At 44.1% G+C, this 19,313-nt stretch overlaps 1 protein-coding gene across 1 annotated transcript in view; it reads left to right on the forward strand.

Annotated features, from left to right (window-relative positions):
* Window positions 1-19,313, forward strand: part of LOC121103724 (protein sidekick-1-like) — a 409,695-nt gene that overhangs the window by 162,574 nt on the left and 227,808 nt on the right. Inside the window, exon 4 of the mRNA XM_040634718.1 lies at window positions 4,827-4,960. Coding sequence (XP_040490652.1) covers window positions 4,827-4,960 — 134 coding nt within the window. The remainder of the gene's footprint in view (window positions 1-4,826; window positions 4,961-19,313) is intronic.

Genomic DNA, 19,313 nt, shown 5'->3' on the forward strand with positions numbered 1-19,313 from the left:
TGTGTGCTTCAGATCCAAACAGCTTTAAGGGAGTTATCATTTTAGAAATCCTGTCCTATAATGTACCCCCACTTGTATCTGTAATTAAGAGTCGACAGCTAATGTGGAAGATTAGATTGAAGAATTTATATAAATTTAATTATATTTCCCCATACACTTGCCCTAATGAAATTAACCATACGTGCTATAGAAAAGATTCCCTGCATGGATTAAACTGAAATATTTGGCAAGACACGGACCACAGTGGTAACTAAGCTGGTAGAAAGCTTAAACGGCCCCTCCTTGGCTCTGTATCTTACCACTCTTAAGGGAAAGTCAATAAAGTGTTTCCTATTACTTCTTGTAGTTCATGAAAACACTGACTCTAAGCTCCATGGGACATGGGCCGTGTGCACCTGGTTCGGGTTTGTACGCCCTCTGCTCTGAGCTGGGCCTGGGGACTCAAATCTGACTAAATAATGAATATCATTATTTGGTTCTCTTCCCTAGGCAGTCCGGGCGAATGCCTACCCTTGCTTTCCTTCCTGGTCTCGGGCAGCTCCGAGGGGGGAGGTGCAAGCGAGGCTGTTTTCATCAACCACCAAGCTGGTGCTTCCATAATTAACGTGTCAGGGCCCCAGGTTGGAAAGTCAGTGTTCTGTGCGGCATTGAGAACGCGACGTCCCCCGAACATTGGCAAGCATGGCAGGAAGCTCACTTGTAGATATGCCCCCTGCTTGGCCCCCCGGCCCTATGCATCCAGTGCGTAAGCCCTTGGATCTAGGTGTCCAGGGGCAGTTTCCCCTCATGGTTGATTTTGATCAGAGCTGATGGTCAGAGACCCCAGGGATCTCCTCTGAGGTTTTAACTTTCCTGAAATAGAGAATTCTTATTTTGCCAACTGCCTCAGGAAAGTGTTGGGAGAATCAAGTGCAGAGCCAAAAGCTCTTGGAACCTGCCCTTTCAAATGAGTTCCCTTCTGAACCACTGCCTTTCCTTCTTAGTGAAGCCCCATTACTCAGGACAGCCTATAGATTTCTCTCTGAGAACCGTCTCTGTGCTTATGGTCGGCAGCAAGCAACCCTTCAACTTGTTCTTCGTGAGTCCAGCACTCTGCTTTCCCAAGCTGTGGTGTGCTGACTTTTACATTTATGTATTATTTTCTTTATTATTATCCCATGGAATTTGAAGTTAGAAGATTTCATTTGGAAATGTAGAATTAAAATGGGGAAGGCTGAGGAAATAATTTCATATAAAACCATACATACATTTATTTGAATAAAGTGAAAATAAAGGAAAAATCTCTCTGGCTTAATGCTATAATTTTCCTGTAAAGTCAGTGAAAGTTTTAAGTTAGTACTTTGGAATTATGCGATAAAAAAGCAAAGTAGTCTGTATGATGAGCAAAGCACTAAATGCACGCCCTTGTGTTCATTTTGAAAGTTGTTCTCCTATAACAAAAGTGATTCATTGTGGAAAAACATTTTAAATTACAGAAATCAAAAGAAAATAAGTTATAATCTTGCCATTCAAAGTTAACTGCTGTTAACATTTTATATATACACAGAGAGAGAGAAACACACAGATAGGATGATTTTCTGTGCACTGAGGACACATTCTTCTTTTCTTGAACCCCAAATGGATGCTACTGCATAGGCCGTTTTGCATCTGTATCAGGATTCGTTTGACTTCTAGAAACAGAAGCCCTAACTTAAGTTTAAACGTGGGTGAAGTACATCTCATGAGACAGGAAGCCCGGAGAGAATCTGGGCTGCGGGATGGTTGGTTCATTGACTCGGTCAGGTTATCAAGACGAAGGACCTAGCTACTTTCTTATCTCTCTGTCCTGCCACCAGCATCATCAGCTTCATGCTAAGGTTGTTCCCTTCGTGGCCATAAAGTTGCCACTGTGAACATCTGGACAACACGCTTCTTTATTCACAGCTGGTAGAGGGAGAAAAATCCTGTTCCACCAACCACGGAATAGAAATCCTGCCCTTCTGGCTGGTGAGAGGAACTTAGGCGTGGCTGCCCCAGAGCAAGGACAGCCACCAGATACCTGCCATAGGCCAACTGGCCCAAGCCTGGCTTCCTCTGTCAGTCCCTGGCAAGACGGATTGGCTTACCATGATTGGTTTAGACTGGTCGGGGCCAGTTCTCCAAACCACATTGCTACTATAAAGTGGTGGGGATGTGGAATAGATGTTGGAAGTCAGCCCCCACCTCAGTAACCTGATAGTCCACAGAACGTTTTATGGCACATAGAAGAGTCACTTTAAAGGATCACTTAGCTTACTTTCTCATCATCACCTTCAAGCTATTGTATAATTTGCTCTGACTCTTAAAATTCTGTCTCTCTTCCTGCTTTTGTCTGCAGGCCACCTTCCCCAGCTTGCAAGGGTGGCTGCCAGCCACCAAGCGTGGGGCAGCACATTTCCTGCCTGGCTCCTGCAGGGGTGAGAGCTCTCCCCCAGGCGTGCTCCTGTCCTTTGTCCAACCAGGCAGCTTGGGTCCCATGCCAGTTCCTTGTGTCTTGCATGTGGCACCCGTACCTGTACTGGACTCTGATGACCAAGAGCCAAACTGGTGCTGGGCACGGGCCAACTTCCTGGCGTACGTGGCGGCCTGGGCCAGGCGTGGGCACGGCAGAATCGGGGTCTGTTAGGGAAGAAGACTCAGAGAATGAATGCGTGGTACCTGCTTCAGTGTCTTTAAAAAATTGTTCTTTTTTAAAGCTTTATAACAATTATCTGAATTATCTGAAATTAAGATGAATGTCTTCAGATGGTTTAATTTTCATTTTAAAAACTCAGTTTCTTTTGTAGAAATGCTCTGTTCAGAAAGAGTTGGATGGGAAGAAAGAATAAAGTCTTCTGGGGAACTGATCCTCATTAATCTAATGTTCTCTAAAGCTTTGGCGTTTTTGCGCTTTTTTGGCATAGACAAGTTTTTCTTCATAAGTTTTGACTTAAAATGGTCTAGAAATTAAAACCTAGAAGGAAAAAAATGAGCTTAATGATACAAATTCTAATAGATGTAAACTTTAATATTTTTATTCTTTATGTACTTTTTATTTTCAATACCCTTGAGACCATGCCATAAATAATACAGAGAATTAATAGGCATTTTTGGAGAATAATTCTGAGAAATAATAGGCATATTTGAAATTACTATGGCAAAAATCAGATGTTAGGGAAAAAAGTTATGACATATTCAGTTTTTTAAATTGTACTATTAAATGTGTAACTTCATGTGTAATAAATATTCATATTTAATTTTAGGTGCCAGGGTAACATATACTAAAATAAAATGGAACAATTTCTATGGTTCTATAAAGGAATCTATAAAGGAGTCATAAATAATTATAGTAATACTTCTTTGAGATATTTTTATGGGACTAAAAATTGAAAACTTGTTAATAGGGAAATATTCATAAGTGAGAAAGGAGGTAGGTTAGTCCCAGAGACCTCAAACTGCAGTATATCCTATGGAACCCTGAATAAGCAGTAACTTCGTAAGATAATCTTGTATAATGTTTAAAAGTCGAGAGTGTGTGAAGAAGCTTTCTAGAAGTAGCAGGAAGAAAAAGATTATTATTATAGTAAAATTCCTCATGACCGGTCACGCAGTTTTCATGTTTTTTTATGTTACCAGAACAGAGATCTTATCTGAATTTGGATGGGCTGCGACTGTCTAGGATTTAAAATGAACAAATAAACGCGTTCCCTGTAGAGTAACAACCTGTGGGCAGCGGCGCAGTTCACTGCAGATCCCGGGTGCTTCCGGCGTTTGGATAAGAGCAGGGACTGAAGGGCACCGGGGTGCTCAGAAGGTCTTACCTGCAACGCCCAGTCCGTCCTTTGTATCTTTTTGCTTTGTTAACAAATTCTGCAAATTATAGCAAGAGCAAAGGATACTAGGACACTTATTTTCATCAAAAGCTGCTTGGATTTATGGAAGTTGTATCTTTGTGACTTTTGTTCCTCTTCTTTTAAATAAGTAATCTGGTGAGTCTGTGTGTGATCTGCCCAGCAGAGCACCAGCCCACATGTGCGAAGACAGAGCCTCCCTCTGGTGTTGTCAGCTTGCTCTGTTACCTTGCACAAATAACTTAACCTCTCTGACCTTCAGTTTTCTCGTTTCTAAAGAGAAGGTGGTGGCTCAGATGTGTCTCCAAGGTTCCTTTGTGCAGCAGAACTGCGGTATACGAGAAGGTCTCAGTGATGATGGGCTAGACTGTTTGCACCTCTGGAATGTGGGGAGGTGGCTCAGGTGAAGAATGTGCAGTCCTAGCATTAGTGGTTACGGAAAATCAAGTCGAAGGGGTCAGCACTGCCCACTGGCAACTTTTCTTCTACCCACTAGTAGAGAAATAGAGGCACAGAGGCTCTCGTGAGACTCCTTGGGAAGTGGAGGAAGTTGCAGTGAATTCATTTGCCCCCAGTCCAGGTTTGGGGTGGTTCAGCCCTCCATTTGCGAGCTTCGTGACCATTATGTGATCAAGTGGAAGGAAAAAGACCAGCTCTTCTAGAATTTCTTCTAACTTGTTACAAATTCCCAGAGGAGGCTTACAGTTCCAACACGCCTTGGGTATATATGTTCTAAAATGTGTCTTCCTCACAACCAAGGGTCGGAGGGCTCAGACTCTCCCCCCAGGAGTGTGAACTGGGCCAGGGAAGGCTTAGCCACCACCGTATTCCTGAGGTCGGCCTGTACGTTTGTTTTTTGTCCTTCCAGATCTTTTTTAAATCCTGGACATTCCTTTCTAGTTAGCCTAATAAATTAATTTGCCTTACAAACAAGAAGTCCTGTGGAGAGGCTTTGACACTGTCTCTTGTCTGACACAGAGCCATCACGCTGGAAAATCAACTGGTGATCCTTGCCGCGACTGTGGGTGACGCCGGGGCTTACTACGCACAGGCCGTCAATGAGCGTAACGGAGAGAACAAGACCAGCCCGCTCATTCACTTGAACATAGCACGTGAGTTTTGAAATTCCAAATGATAATTCTGAAAGCAATAAAATCTTGATTTAATTAATATATGACACATGGGACATTTTGCAATAAATCTTTAAGATAGTGGCCATGGTTTAATATTGATCCGGTGTCAATAGTTGCCTTCTTTGAAGTGGTACGCAGAAAATGGGAGCACAGCAGGTAATTCCGAGTGCTGGATCTTATTTGTTTTGGGGATTTAAAATATTTTTGCTTTTGCACACTGTTATTGCATACTGTTTTTAACAGTATAAATCTTGATTTATACGGAGTTGTATCTATGAACCTTATTTGAGACTAGATTAAGCACAGGTTATGTTTAATTTAAAAATAAGATCTTTGAGAAAATATATATACTAAGTTGTGTTAAAATTAGCAGTATTTCTTTTTTTAAATTTTATTTATTTATTTTGAGAGAGAGAGAGCAGGGGTCAAAGGGAGAGGGAGAGAGAGAGAATCTTAAGCAGGCTCCATGCCCAGCACAGAGCCTGATGCAGGGCTTGATCTCATGACCCTGAGATCATGACCTGAGCTGAAATCAGAGTCGGATGCTTAACCAACTGCACCACCCAGGTGCCCCTAATTAGCAGTATTTCTTAATTATAATCCGCTGACCATTTTTTCTACCTGATTTAACTGAATAATGAAGAGAATACACATAAATTACAGTTACACCTTCAGTTTATTTAAGGAAAATTTAGTTTGAGGAAACTTAGTTTAAACATTTGGCCTTTGAAAGAAGGCTCTAAAAAGTCTAGTGCCAGAGTTGGTTTTTGCTGAAGAAGGGGGAAATGGCCAGAAGCAAAAACTCTGAGCTAAAGGAGATGAAAATGTGCACCCCACAGGGCAGGTCACCAGGTGTTGGCGGCGTGAAGTTTCACGCGATGAAATGCAGTGACTCCGCTTCTGAGAACATACAGTTGGGAAATGGTTGTAAATTTAAAAATTTGATGATCACATCAAACAAGGGTGAATTAAACGGGTTTGTCTGTGTGGTAGTAGATGTCATCTTTTTAAGAAACACCTCGAAGGGATGGCCATCCCCTACCGGTGGTTTGAAAATTTTCGTGTCATACACGGGATGGGATCACAGTGTTTGCTCCCCGTGCTCCCTGAGGGATACAGTTGGGTGAAGCCGAGTAGGACTGATGGGTGAATGTCCGTAGCAAACATGGGGCAGGAGACCACGGGGCTAAATGAGTGTGCTGTCTCGGGCCTGTCCCCTTCCTGGTAAGTGCTCCTAAGTGGTCGTCATTCTGCCATCAGCAGCTCCGTTCCTAGGAGTTGAATTCTGATCTCCAGACCACAGACTGGGTGTGGATTGGGCTGTTGCCATGGCCTTTTTAGTGCCTTGGAGAGTTACGTGCATTGACTGGGTGTGGGCTTCACAAAATACAGGCCATGATGTGCTATTTAAAGGACGCTTTGAATCGAGAATCATAATAGAAATAAATGTGACTTATCAAGAGTTTTTGGAAATTGTATTATCAAATAGATTGATTACTTTAGTGATTTCTGAGTTTTACAGTTAGAGACATTTATTCTGTTTAGAAAATTGATTTAGCACTCAATTATAATACACATACCAGGATAATAATAATTGGTCAGATTGGTAGAATTCTAGGTCAGAAACAAGGAAATTGGCCTTAGCCTGTTGAAAGAGGGGGGATAAATTCCACAAGTAGTCTGGTTACCATGATGCTAACATCACGGAACTCGGAATAGTCTGTTCCTGTAGTTTCCTACATGCCTGCTCTAGAAGGGCCAGTAGGAAACAAAACGAATACAGTGAATTTGCAAGTTGCCATCCTAATGCAGTACCATGGCGTTAGATAATTGGAATATGTAAATTCTTTTTCAATAATTTCAGTTTCTACTCCAACCAAGAAGTATATTGGAAGCAGCTCATAAATATTATAATTAACTGCCTTGCATTTTGTTCTCTTGTATATTCTTATCTTTTCATTGGCACCAGGTAAAATGTGTAGAAGGTGAGATGTAAAGAGGTTGATGATGTGGATGGACTTATTGTAAATCTTGGGAGAAAACCCGCATACTGTTCCCTTATATATTCTTTGCTTTTTATTTGGGACCAAGTAACATGGGAAGAGTGAGAAGTTTGAGGAAACAGCCTTATTTTGATTCTCGGGATAACATTCTGTTGACATATTGGATTTAGCTAAAAGTTAAATGGCACTCTATTATGCATTTTCTCACTAAAAATTCTATTTTGAAACCTCTAAAGATCAGAAATATTGATAAATCTGCAGAAACCCCCAGTATTGTATGTTTAACGGTTGCTCCTTTCTGGACCACAGCGGATGCGATAAGCAGCAGAGCCTGCTCTCGGGACCACGGCCAGCGCCGGCTGAGGCCTGGGAAGGCCGCAGGTGCAACACCTCTAGGTTTATCGTGGGATTAGGCGTCCTCAGGACCCGTCCGTGCTGGTAGTAGGACACGGTGTGTGCTGCAGTCTTAGACATCTTGTTTTGTTTTTTTTTTTTCTTCTGATGGAGGCTTTGTAAAAACACCAAACAAGATTGATGAAATTTCTTAAAAACTTGCCAGCCAGTATTTCTGAAGAATCAAAAGATATTACAGCCAATTATCATTTAACAAAGATAAATTTTTTTCGGCAGCAGGAGACTAAAATAGGGAATCTTTATGTAGTGAATACGATTGAGGTGGTAAGGTACTGGAAATTAAATTCCTGATGGATCGTACTCTAATTAATTTAAAATTGGAGAGCGTCAGGCGGCCCCACCTCTTGTTTCCTGTCATAATAATAAGCCCGTTCCTCCTGCAGGACAGCCTAGTGTCGAAGTGGAATAGCACCCAGGGGCCAGCCTTGTCTCAAAACATCTAAGTGAGTGATGCCCTAACACCAGCTCACGGGAGAAGATACTGTATCTTCCCGAACAACTGTGTGCTTGAGAGTTCAAAACCTCACCCCCTTTTCAGTCGCTAAATGTTTTGGCTACACTTGAAGCTTATGGGAAGCAAAAGACAGAGAGGATTCAGATAAAAATAAATAATAAATGTTTCAAAAAGCGTGAGAATTAGAAGGGAGATGCAGCCCCTTCACCGCGCCTCCCGCTACTCTGTTCGTGTTTAGTGGATGGCGTCCTCATCTCTTCCCCTCTCCCCGCCGTGTGGCTCCGAAGATAAATTGCAGCGTGTTCTGCACAGACACCTCCTGCCCAGAAGGAGAGGCCATCTCTGAACTATCCATTCTCTGCTCCCCAGCGAAAGCTTGCTGCCATCTCAGGGGTGGACTCACTTTGAAGTTTTAATGTGACGTGAAGCCAGCAGATGTTAAGGACATAGGTGGGACTGCGGAAGCGTCCTGCATGAATTTTTCATAGCTGGCTCCCGCAGCTCAGGTGCGCGCCACAGAAAGAATGGGCTGAACTCACCCGAGAGTAGACGTTTCTATTCTGAGGTCAGACCCAGGCAAGCTTTATACACCTGTCAACCTGCTTTTGGTTTTCACTTTGAAGATTTTACATCGAGTTAACTTTGGTGGATCAGATCTTCTGAACTGAATTAATATGTGAATAAGGGTCTCTTCTTAAAATCAGAAAAAAGGGTAGAGTCGGGAGATGAGAGGAATTCTGTACGATGATGAGTCCGTCATTGTGTAAATGCCACTGTGCACACCTTGACACGTCCTCGGTCCTGGCCCAACGTGCAAGATGTCTGGTGTAATGAGAGCCTCCGGCGGGGAGCAGGATTGAAAGGAAGAGGTGCCCGTCTCCTTCCTGTGTTTTCACCTCTTTCATTTTAATGCCTCCTCTTCAAACAACATCCACAGATAGGATATCATTTCAGCTGATCCTCCTTCAGGCTGACAAGCCCTTGCTTTTCATTCTGAAGACCACTTAACATTCTTTTGTCCTCTATAATGCTAATTTAACTGCAGACCTCATATATGTGTAGTAGTTGAAAGTGGATTCCTGAGAATAATGTCCAGGAACAGCCGTCTGAGAGAACTGCCCTGGAAAACCTGGCTTTTGTGCGCCCAGATAAAATTCTCTCACGTTTTCTTTGTGCCTTAAATATTTCTGGGAGAAAGGGGCGAGGCAGAAGCCTTTCAAGTGTAGTCTGACATGGGCTGGATTCCCAAAGTAATAGGAACAGTTTGAAATATTACTGGAAACCTACCCAGAGACAGTGTCCATACCACAAATGAGGAATTTAGAATCCAGCTATAGCTTTATACGTTGGATGGAAATTTACTGCCAGAATTTTTGGAAACATAAATAGGAAGTGTACTTCACGGTAGAATAATGAGTTAATCGTTTAGGATGTATTGAACCTTCCACGTGGGGTGTGTAATGAAGCATAAGGCATGCTCGGGTCCCGGCATCCTGGAGCTGGTCGCGAGCAGATCAGAGTGTAGACTGGGGTCTCTAAAGCGATTCTGTAGGCACTCCATCAGTCAACAAGCCTTGTGCATTCACCCCTCATACGTGCATACTCAGTTATTTATAAGTTATAAATTATAAGCATAGAACTATCATACAAAAGAGATAAAGATGAAGTAAGTGGTATCTTAAGTATCTTGCTAATCACGAACATCTTATTAATCTCAAAAATAAAACAAGTTATTTTTCCAGTACAAGTGGCTTTATTCAGGAGTAACAGAGAATGCAATTCAGGACAGGCAAACTATGGCAAAGCCATAGGCAAGTCCAAGAAACAAAACAGGAATGTTATTTTTGGAGAATAAGGAGGAAGTTGCAGGGGGTTTTGGACAAAAGTCTGTTGGAGAAAAGCAAGAGTTCATGGTGGTGATGGTTCCCAAGTGGCTGAGTCGCAGGGGTGGTTGATTTCTTTTTGTTTTGTTGTTTAAAGATTATTTATTTATTTATTTATTTATTTATTTATTTGAGAGAGCAAGCAAGTGTGAGCGGTGGAGGTGGGTGGGCAGGAGAGACAGAATCCCAAGCAGACTCCCCGCTGAGCACAAAGCCTGCCACGGGGCTCCGTCTCACAACCCGGGGATCATGACCTGAGCGGAAACCCAGAGTTGGACGCTCAGTTGACTGGGCCTCCCAGGCGCAGGGGTGGTTGACTTCTTGGAGGAGATGCGTTTGCACATCTTTCCCTGTTGGGGCCTGCAGTTGAAGATTCCTTCCTGTTGACCATTCTGCTCTCGGGTCCGGCATTGACCATTCCTCCTTTAATCGCTGTCAAGTGTAGGCTCCCTGCTCCCAGCCTCCCGCTTCTAGCTGCCCGAGCCCACTTCAGTGAGGGTCCCCTTTAGTAATTTTCCGATTCATCCCATCTTTAGTTCATGTCTCATGGCACAACAGACACTTTGTGACTGGAAGTCTGTATTTTACATGGTCCTGATGATGTTTAGCTTTTTGGACAAATTCTTATGACTTCTGTTTAAGGAGAGTGATTTATCTGGTGTCATTGCCGATGAATAGCCCGCACAGCCGACACAGGCCTTGATGCTGCCGTTGGTTACAAAGTCCTCATTTGTGCTCCCCTCGGAGTAACTCGGATCTGTGCTCCTCCCCACGGTCACTTGTATCCGGTTATCCGTTCTGTGAGAGTTAGTCTAGTTAAAACCGAATACAGTTGACCCTCAAGAACGCAGGTTTGAACTGCATTGGCCCACTGATATGCAAATTTTTGCAATAAATACAGTACAGTCCTATAAATATATTTTCTTAATAACATTTTGTTCCCTAGCTTACTTTATTGTAAGAATATAGTATGTACTATATTTAACACACAAAATGTATGTTACTTGACTGTTATGTAATTGGCAACAGTAGGCTATTAGCCGTTAAGTTTTGTGGGAATCAGAAGTTACACACAAATCTTCTTCTGTGCGAGGTGTCAGCAACCCGAACCCACGTGTTGTTCAAGGTCCACTCCACACAAGTACACCCGCCCATTGGCAAGTTCTGAGGGCAAACATACACAGAGGCATCCTGTCCACTTCCCTGAAAATGAACATTTTTAGCTCTCCTCCTAAGATCACGTGAGTTACAGTGTGTGACATCGGGCCATCCCACTGACACACTCATCTGCCTAGTAAATGGCATTATTAAAGATCAGTTCTCTTCTTGTGGCTCTGGTTTAAAAGCATAGATAAAAATGCCAGTTCTAACACTTTGTTCCTGAACCCCAGATGTATGTTTATATGGATTTGTGACAGGCTTAGAATCAAGTAGAACTGGTGATTCCCAACCAGACTTCAGCTTAAAAGGAAAAAAAAAAAAAAAGACCAGAGATGAGGAAGTCAATAATAAGTCCGTAATTCTCTCCAGCCCACAGGACAAGACGGGGTTATTTCTGTTCCCTACCCCTGCTCTCACCCGTCTTCTTTTCCCACGCTGCCCATCTTTTTTCCCCGTTGTGCCAGATTTCAGCCTAATCTCCCCCTTGGTAAATTTTAGGGAATCAGGTTATACCGTGAATTGTAATTTACCTTCCACTTTTGAATGAATCTGGGATAGCCCAGTATCCCCAGTCTCCCAAAGCAGCCATCTTCACACCGGGTGATGCAGACCTCTGGGGGGGGGGCACACGGATTTCTGGGGGGCAAGCAGGCACATAGCATCTTCAGGGAATCTATTTCCAGGTGCTTTCCTGTGCTCTTCCTAAAATCAGGTGTGTGTGCATGCCTGAGTTCCAGGGGCTTTCTGTCCCGGTTGCCCCTCTAACAGGGTGTGAGTCACACACATCCTGAACCTTTAATACAGGCCTTGTGTGAGGGCGTAAATGTCCAGGCGCCACACGAAGGGAGAATTCTAAACGTCAGTGTCAGAGTTGTGGAAGGGAAGTACTCCAACAACTGGGAAATAAATCATTCTATAAATTAGGTGTTTTCACTTTCTTGCGGTCTGCAAAATGAGGCAGGACCCACACACATTGTCAGCTGACATTTTATCACAAATAATTTTTGAAGATGGCTAATACAGTGCGGCATCAACTTGTAGGACAGGAAGACATTTCAGCCCTTTTGCAGTTTGGGGGGTGATGTGACTAACTCTGGTCAATGGAATGTGAGTGGAATGAAGCATGTCACTTCCAGGCCAGGGATGTAAGAGGCAGCAAGTCACCTTCACGCTCTCCCTTCCCTGTGGCCAGGCCACGTTTGGAGATGGCAGAGCCACAGGCGGGAAGCTGCCCAGATACCGGAATCGGCACGTGGACAGAGCAGCCCGGAGAGTCACCCCGATGGTGTGGGGCGTTATAGGGTAGGGAATAAACCTCGGTGCTAAGCACTGCAACTCCGGGCTTTATTTGTGATTGGAGCAAAAAGCGGTCTATCCTAGCTGGTAAATTACCGTGTGGAACTGAGAAGGGACTAAAAGAATCGAGAGATATCCTTGAATAAAATTCCTTCCATCCTCATCTGCTTTTCTACATGAACATAATTTCACAGGAGTTGAATCTATAAAAAGGAAGTAGGATGAGAATCACGGTAAACCTCTGTTCATTTCAGGGAGAGATACATTTTCAGTGATTTTTTTTCTTTTATAGGTAAAATTCATCAAAACTGGTTATACATTTGTTTTGATTAATTGAGTACAAATAATAATTATAACAGTAACTCAATCCAAGAGAACTTTTTTTATAACCCCAGAGCCGTATGGTTGCTGGGAAATTTTAATTTATATGCACATTTTATCAGAGGCTGTGATAGGGTGATCAATAAAATACTTTGCATCATTAAATGTAATAAATTACGATAAAATTCTGTGGGAGGTGTAGAATGAAAATACAGGTTCAAGAAGAAAAAGGAATGAGGTCAGATTTCCAGCCACTAAAATTAGAGCTCGTTCATGTGTTTCCTCAGTGCGTGGTGATGTGTATCAAATCCTTAGACCCACTCAATCAAGTGTCTAGATTCCTTTGGACACAGATAAAAGAGTGCCACAGACTTCTGTTTTATTAAAATACACCAGCCTAGTCAAATATTAAAATACATGAGAAATTCTATTCTCTGCAGTCCTTCAAATCGGTCTTGAAAAACGTGAGGTCTTAACGTTGTTAACATCAGCTATGGAACAACACAGAGTTTTGCAAAATTCTTCTAGGTGATGTTGGAGCAAAAACTGTTCCGAGCTGTATGCAGATGTGATGATGATTTATAAATAAGTGTGCTGTTCAGTGATTCCCCGAGGGAGAGGCAGAAGCAGGGCCCTGATGAGCCTGGAGCTCTAGATTGGCGGTTCATGGACATTTTCCCTGTTAAATCCCACAGCAGCCTGGAGTCAGTGACCAACAGAGGTCCGCTTGGGTGGCTGCGATGAGACCAGAGCACAGGTTTGCCGAAGGCTGAGGTGGGAGAGGTGAGAGTCAGCGCTAACTAACGGAGTGGTACAGTGCTAACTTACGGTCCCTAACAGCACGTGTGTTGTCACCCATCATGCATTACGCACCACGCGGGGTGTCGAGTGAGACCTGGCCTGCCCCGGTGACATGCACAGCCATCCTCGTCTTCCCTACTGGGGACCTGCTGTGGCAGATTCTGCCCCGGGAGTAAGCCACATCCCAGAGTGATGGGCCAGGTGGATTCAGTGAACAAAGCATCAGTATCCGTTTGCTTCTCCCAATATGGGACGATTATTTAAGGGCAGAAATTGTCATCCGGTAGTGACTTGCATAATCAGATTTTAAAAAACTCCCCCAATGCCCATCTTTAATATTTTTCAAAACCACCTCTCCTCCTGCCCCCTCATGAAATACACCAATTGAAAATATTATATTCAGACATCTAAACACAGGAGTCTCCTGACCGTGGCAGTCTTAGGGCTGCAACTAGAAGTAGCCCCGATAATTTTACCCTTAACTCTGGGATCTCATTTCTTCACCTTGGCCAACAAACAGCCGCATGCCCGCATTCAGGTGACCGAGGACTTAACATCCTGTCATTGCAGGCTCTTAATAATTAAACGGAACATTTCAGAACTTGTCACGGTTTGGGAGGGACTCAACACTGTGACTCACTCATCCAGTAAGTACCTTGCCAGCCCAGATCCCTTCAGATGCCACACTCACTGAAGTACTTCGTCTGCTCTCCCTGTTGCTATAATTGATATGAAAAGATAAGCAATTTTTAGAGGGCACAAGCAAGGGGGATGGAAAATTGAATTTTCCTTGCAGTCATTTTATCAGCTCTAACATCCATCCATCACACAACTTGTCTGGGGAGACCCTAAACAAAGTCATGGTTATCAGCTGAGATGAGGCCACAGAACCGGTTGTTAGTTGCAAATAGAGTTTTCTGTGAAAAGCTGTGTTTACTCAGTAGTTGGATAGAAATGACGACCATGGTTAGTTCCCTGGCGTTCGAGCTTTCACTCTTTTTCGGACGAAATAACCGCACTCTGTTTGTTCTTCCTGGTGTCCCCTTTCCTTTTATGAATGGGCTCGGTGTTCCGAAGCCGCTGATCAGGAAACACCTGTTAGGTTTGTCTTCCTTCAGAACTTCTGAGGTTTGCAAGCTCCACATTTACCAACTTGCTGGGCTGGACTGTCTTCGTAGCTCACCCTTCAGAAAAAGGAGAATATGTGATTTTCTGGTTTGGAGGGGAGGGAATATGGAGTGTGGAACCAGCCCCTTTAGTAATGGCCAGTGTTGAGGAGGGCAGGCCTGATAGCCCAGGTGCTAATGTTGGTTTCGAGCGGGCAGGTAAGGATGGGAAGACATGATCTGGCCTAACGTGGGTTGAAAGCGTGTGATAGTAGTTGTCGTAGTTTGGGCCGCTGTAGCAAAATGCCATAGACAACAGACATTTCCTTCTCACCGTTCCAGGGGCTGGGAGTGCCAGCATGTCAGCTTCTGGTGAAAACCCTCTTCTGGGCTCTAGACTTCTCACTGTACCCTCACACGGGGGAAGGACCCCTTTTATAAGGGCACTGATCTCCTTCACGGGGCTCCATCCTTATGAGCTGATTATCCCCCGAAGGCCCGCCTCCTGACGCCATCCCCTCCCGTCTCCACGTTGGGGCTTAGGATTTCAGCCTACAAACTTTGAGGGGACATGATAATGCTGGGCATTGCAGTAGGCGAAGCAGTCGTCATTCACTGAGTGTCTGCTCCGTGTCCAGTGTGTAACTATTATACGTAATCTCAGGCCTCGTTTTTTAAAAAAGCCCTGGGGGGGGGGGGTCAGTATTATCCCCATGTTGCAAATGCGGAAGCAAATGAAGGGAATGAATAGCGTGCACAAGGCTACACATTTAATTACGTGTTTTACTTTCATCCCAAGTCTGTCCCCTCCCAGAGAGATTTTCACCATTTTATTTGTTGAGATTATTTATATTGCGGATCATTTTTGGCTTTTAAGCTCACGTTGAAAGGCCTTACTCCGGTGGCTGCTTTTCTGTTTGCTGCCTAACAACTGGTCACCTTCTGATAACAGTTCCGTTCTTCCTTTACAACTTAGTCATAATGTTTTATTGCTGATCGCTGTAAATGATGTTCTTTTGGCTCTTATAGAAGGCAATTATAGCAGGTAATTAGAATTGTAGATCTTTACAGTGTGCTTGTGAATATTAAATCAAGCCTTAAGAAAATCAGGTATAAAGCATCTGTTAAAGTTAAAGGTCACTCAGCAACTCTGAAGACCATTACCAAATCCAGAGAGCTGGACTCACCGCTTCTCCACTGTATCTGACGTGTGAAAACCAATGGAATTGATATCAGAAATAATGGGAACCAGAAATTTGTCTTAAGATGTAGACCCTCTATGTTCTAATTAGCGAGTTCTTAGCAATAGCCCCACCTGTGATTCTTTGACCTTTCAGGTAATAATTCTACGTGTACCCTCTGACCTTTTACCATCTCCAGGAATACCCTCCTTGGCGCAAAGTCAGTTCCTACCCTCAGAGCCTAGTGTAGCTCCGTCTTTGGTAAAGCAAGTCCTAGGGCGGTAAGAAACATGACTGCTGGTTGTCAGCGTAACTCGCTGTTTGCCCAGGAGCATTTGCAAGTGTAGCTTTTTCAGGTGGAATCCCAAAGGCTATTATTTTACGTGGTTCTATAGATTAGGAAAACGTGAGCTGAGAATTTCCTGGTCCACTCTGGCTATACACCTGAACGACCATCTGGGAAGTCTGAAAGCTGTCACAGTTCTGTGATTTTCTTAGGGAACAAGATTCAGACACCAACCCAAAGGTGCAAAAGCTCCTAATGGAACCCCAAAAACAATTGACTGTTTTTCCATTTGGTCCCTGGCGTGGACTCAGGAGTCAGCGTCAGAGGTGCAGAAGCAGGAAGCTGGCAGTGGCAACCCACCAGCTGGCTCCCGGGAGTGAGTTGGTTGTTTGCTTGTCTAACTGAGAATGGGTTTGGGGACTGTATCCCACCGGGTACGGCAGGCCCCACGCTGTGCTGCTCCCTTCACTTTCCTGGACAGACCGTAGCGCACTCTAATTTATTTCCCCATCAGGGAGTCCCTCTGTGGCTGTATTAATGGAGACAGGGCTGAATTACACCCAAGTTTGCTCTCCGGTGGGAAGGTTTCCAGCACAAAATTGCTTCAGAATTCAGACTTTTCCCTTTCCGTTCCTTAAGACTTTGGGAATCACCCTCCTCAGAAGACTTATGCATGAGACCATATGCAGAAGTTGACCTTTGGTTATCAGTTCATTTCAGAAAGTTGAAGTGGATTCACACTTTTTTAGCCTACGTAGGAAAACTTCTCCTGAAATGAGAAAATAGCCTCAGAAAAAAAATATGCAAAAATGTTACTATTATAAGGAAATATAAAATGAATAGGCAATGTTCTGAGCCTTTTGTGTCTTTGTTCATGTTACAGTATTCACGATATCATGACAGTAAGCATGTTCTTGATAAAAATCCAGGAATTTCTAGTTAGCTTGAACCCTGTGCTGGCGTGAAGATTAGCTGGATCGTATCCACCTATAAATTTGTACCTGATGGATGAGTACTAAGCGGTTATGCCCCCGCCGGCCTCCATTCTGACTGCCAGTCAGTTATATTTTGAATATCAGTGCAGCCTGCAAGAATACTCAAGGACACATGAAGAAGTAAGCTTACCATCATCGTGGAAACACCTTGCATACTTCGCCTGCTGTTCTGGAATCATCTGGCACCCTCCTCCATCCTCCTGCATGCACCACTGTCCATCCCACAGAACAGGCAGCTGGAAGTGCTGTGGTGTGATTTCCTTCCACGTTTAGGGTCTGAGTATCTCATTGTTGTCCCACAGTATATAGCCCTTCCTTTTAAAAATTCAGATTTCATTTCTGCTATTTCATTCAGAAAACGCTGAGCATCTCTCCTATGTACCGGCGTTATACTTGACGCTGAGGAGACCGAGTAAGACCCGTTCCTGCCGTTCACGAGCCCGGGCTTCGCTAAGGAGAGTCAGACCATGAGTGAATGGCCAGGATGTGACGTGTGGAATGCCCGGGGAATGGACGTAGGTGGGAGTGTTGTGGAAGTGCAGGGCCGGAGCAGAATTTACTGCTGCCAGGTTGGAAAAGCATCCTTAGCAGAATTCTATCATCTTTTCGTTCATTTATGGAGAGATGCACTCCCAGTGACACGATGACAGCAAGGAGTTTTGGGGTGAAACAACGCTCTCTTCGACTAAGGATGGTTGCAACCGCTGTCCTGTTGTCTGCTCCCAGTTTTCAATACCAGTGTCCCTGCCAAGATTGCGTTTCCCACGTGCTCATTCCAGTAAGTGACCCGTCTCGATCTCTTACCAGAATGCACATTGCACAAGGGTAGGCTTTTTGTTCTTATTCCCCAAGCAGAGAGAGGCACTCATGACAAACAGTGGGGCCTCGTAAGTTCTCGTTCAGTGAGGGAGCGAGAGTGCTTCGAACCCAGCGCACTGCCTTCCCATCTTCGCTGCTCAGCCCTGGGCAGCGCGCCACTTTTCAGGCCCGCCCCGTCCTGATCTCCCCCTGTCCCCACCTCCTCACGCTCCTGCTCACCAGCTCTGTCCCGCTCCTTCCACCAGCTCCTCTTTTGGTGTTCATAGCTCCTCTGGTTCTCCTTACCCCTAAATGTGAGGATTCCCCATTGTTTTTAGGCCTTAGGTGCAATATTTCATTTTGTTTTTCTGCTCTTTTGTTCTCACCCCAGAGAACTCATTCATTCTTATGATTTATGTATCACTTTGATCAAATGCTATCTCCAGACCTCAGTGCCAGTCTGAGCATTCAGCCTTCAAGTGAAAAGTTGCATGAAATGGTGTAAGTCCTCGATGGCTGCGATTTTCTGATTGTCTCCTAATTGTTGAACTTACCAGTTTCATTTAGTCAGATGCCCTGAAACAGAAGGCATGTCCCCAAGCATCTCTTCAGTTACTGACTTCCCTTCTTCCTATGCTGGGACCACCTGGCCTGCTGGTCGCCAGCTTCCCTCTGTGTGGCACTGTCGCTCATGCAGCTGGTCATGCTGCTCCCAGGCTGACACAGTGCTCGGGACACTGTGCCCTGAGAGTGACATCTACTGTGTTGCTGTACGATTTCACTTGGAAATTAAATTAGCCTGTCTCCTTAGACTTGCTGTCCAAATCAGGCTCATCTCCTCAATTCCCGAGGGAGTCCTCTCACTGCCTTTCCATGTTTCTACCTCTTCCCTCTCCCTGAACATTTCAGCTGAATCCCTGCTTCTTCCAGAACACATATCCATCTGTCCATCGGTCCATCTATCCATCCATCCATCTGCTCACTCAGCATGTATTTATTAAGCACTTAGTACGTCAGCATTTTGGGTGCTGGCAATACAACAGTGATCGAGGTGGACTGGTTTCTGCCATCACAGCTTATGCTGGTGTGACAGAAAGGCCAGCAAGCCTGTATAATATGGTATGGGATGTCCTAAGTTAGGGAATCGTAATTTCCCATTCATCTTCAGTGTCTGCCACTTCCGTTTCTAACCCTGTGCCTGCTGTGAAAGATTGGGCTGGCTGATATAAAGACACGCAAGACTGTGCGTTGAAGAAACCCTTCAGGGGAAGAGCTCTGATAGATCTCATTTATGTGGCCATTGGTGTACACTTATATACAGAAAATAGGGAAAAATTTCAAGAGATGGATTACGTGAGAAATAGAAGCAGCCAGTAGAATTACAGCCTTCAAGCCTCATTATTCTCGTGAGCAGGGCCCTTTCATGGGCAAAACTGCCTGAGCCACTGGAAAGAATGCCAGCACCCACGCTCCGCGAGCCCAGTATGTCAGACACTACTCTAAAAGATGAGTTGCTTTACAAATGGACTGTTAATAAGAGTTCTTCATCTCTAAGCCATCCAATATGTGATTTGTAAAAATTGATTTCCTTATAACTTATGTTTAAGTTATGCATATAACTTAGATACATATA

The sequence above is a fragment of the Ursus maritimus genome, unplaced genomic scaffold, assembly GCF_017311325.1.
Source record: "Ursus maritimus isolate PB19 unplaced genomic scaffold, ASM1731132v1 scaffold_2, whole genome shotgun sequence".
Classification (NCBI taxonomy): Eukaryota; Metazoa; Chordata; class Mammalia; order Carnivora; family Ursidae; genus Ursus; species Ursus maritimus.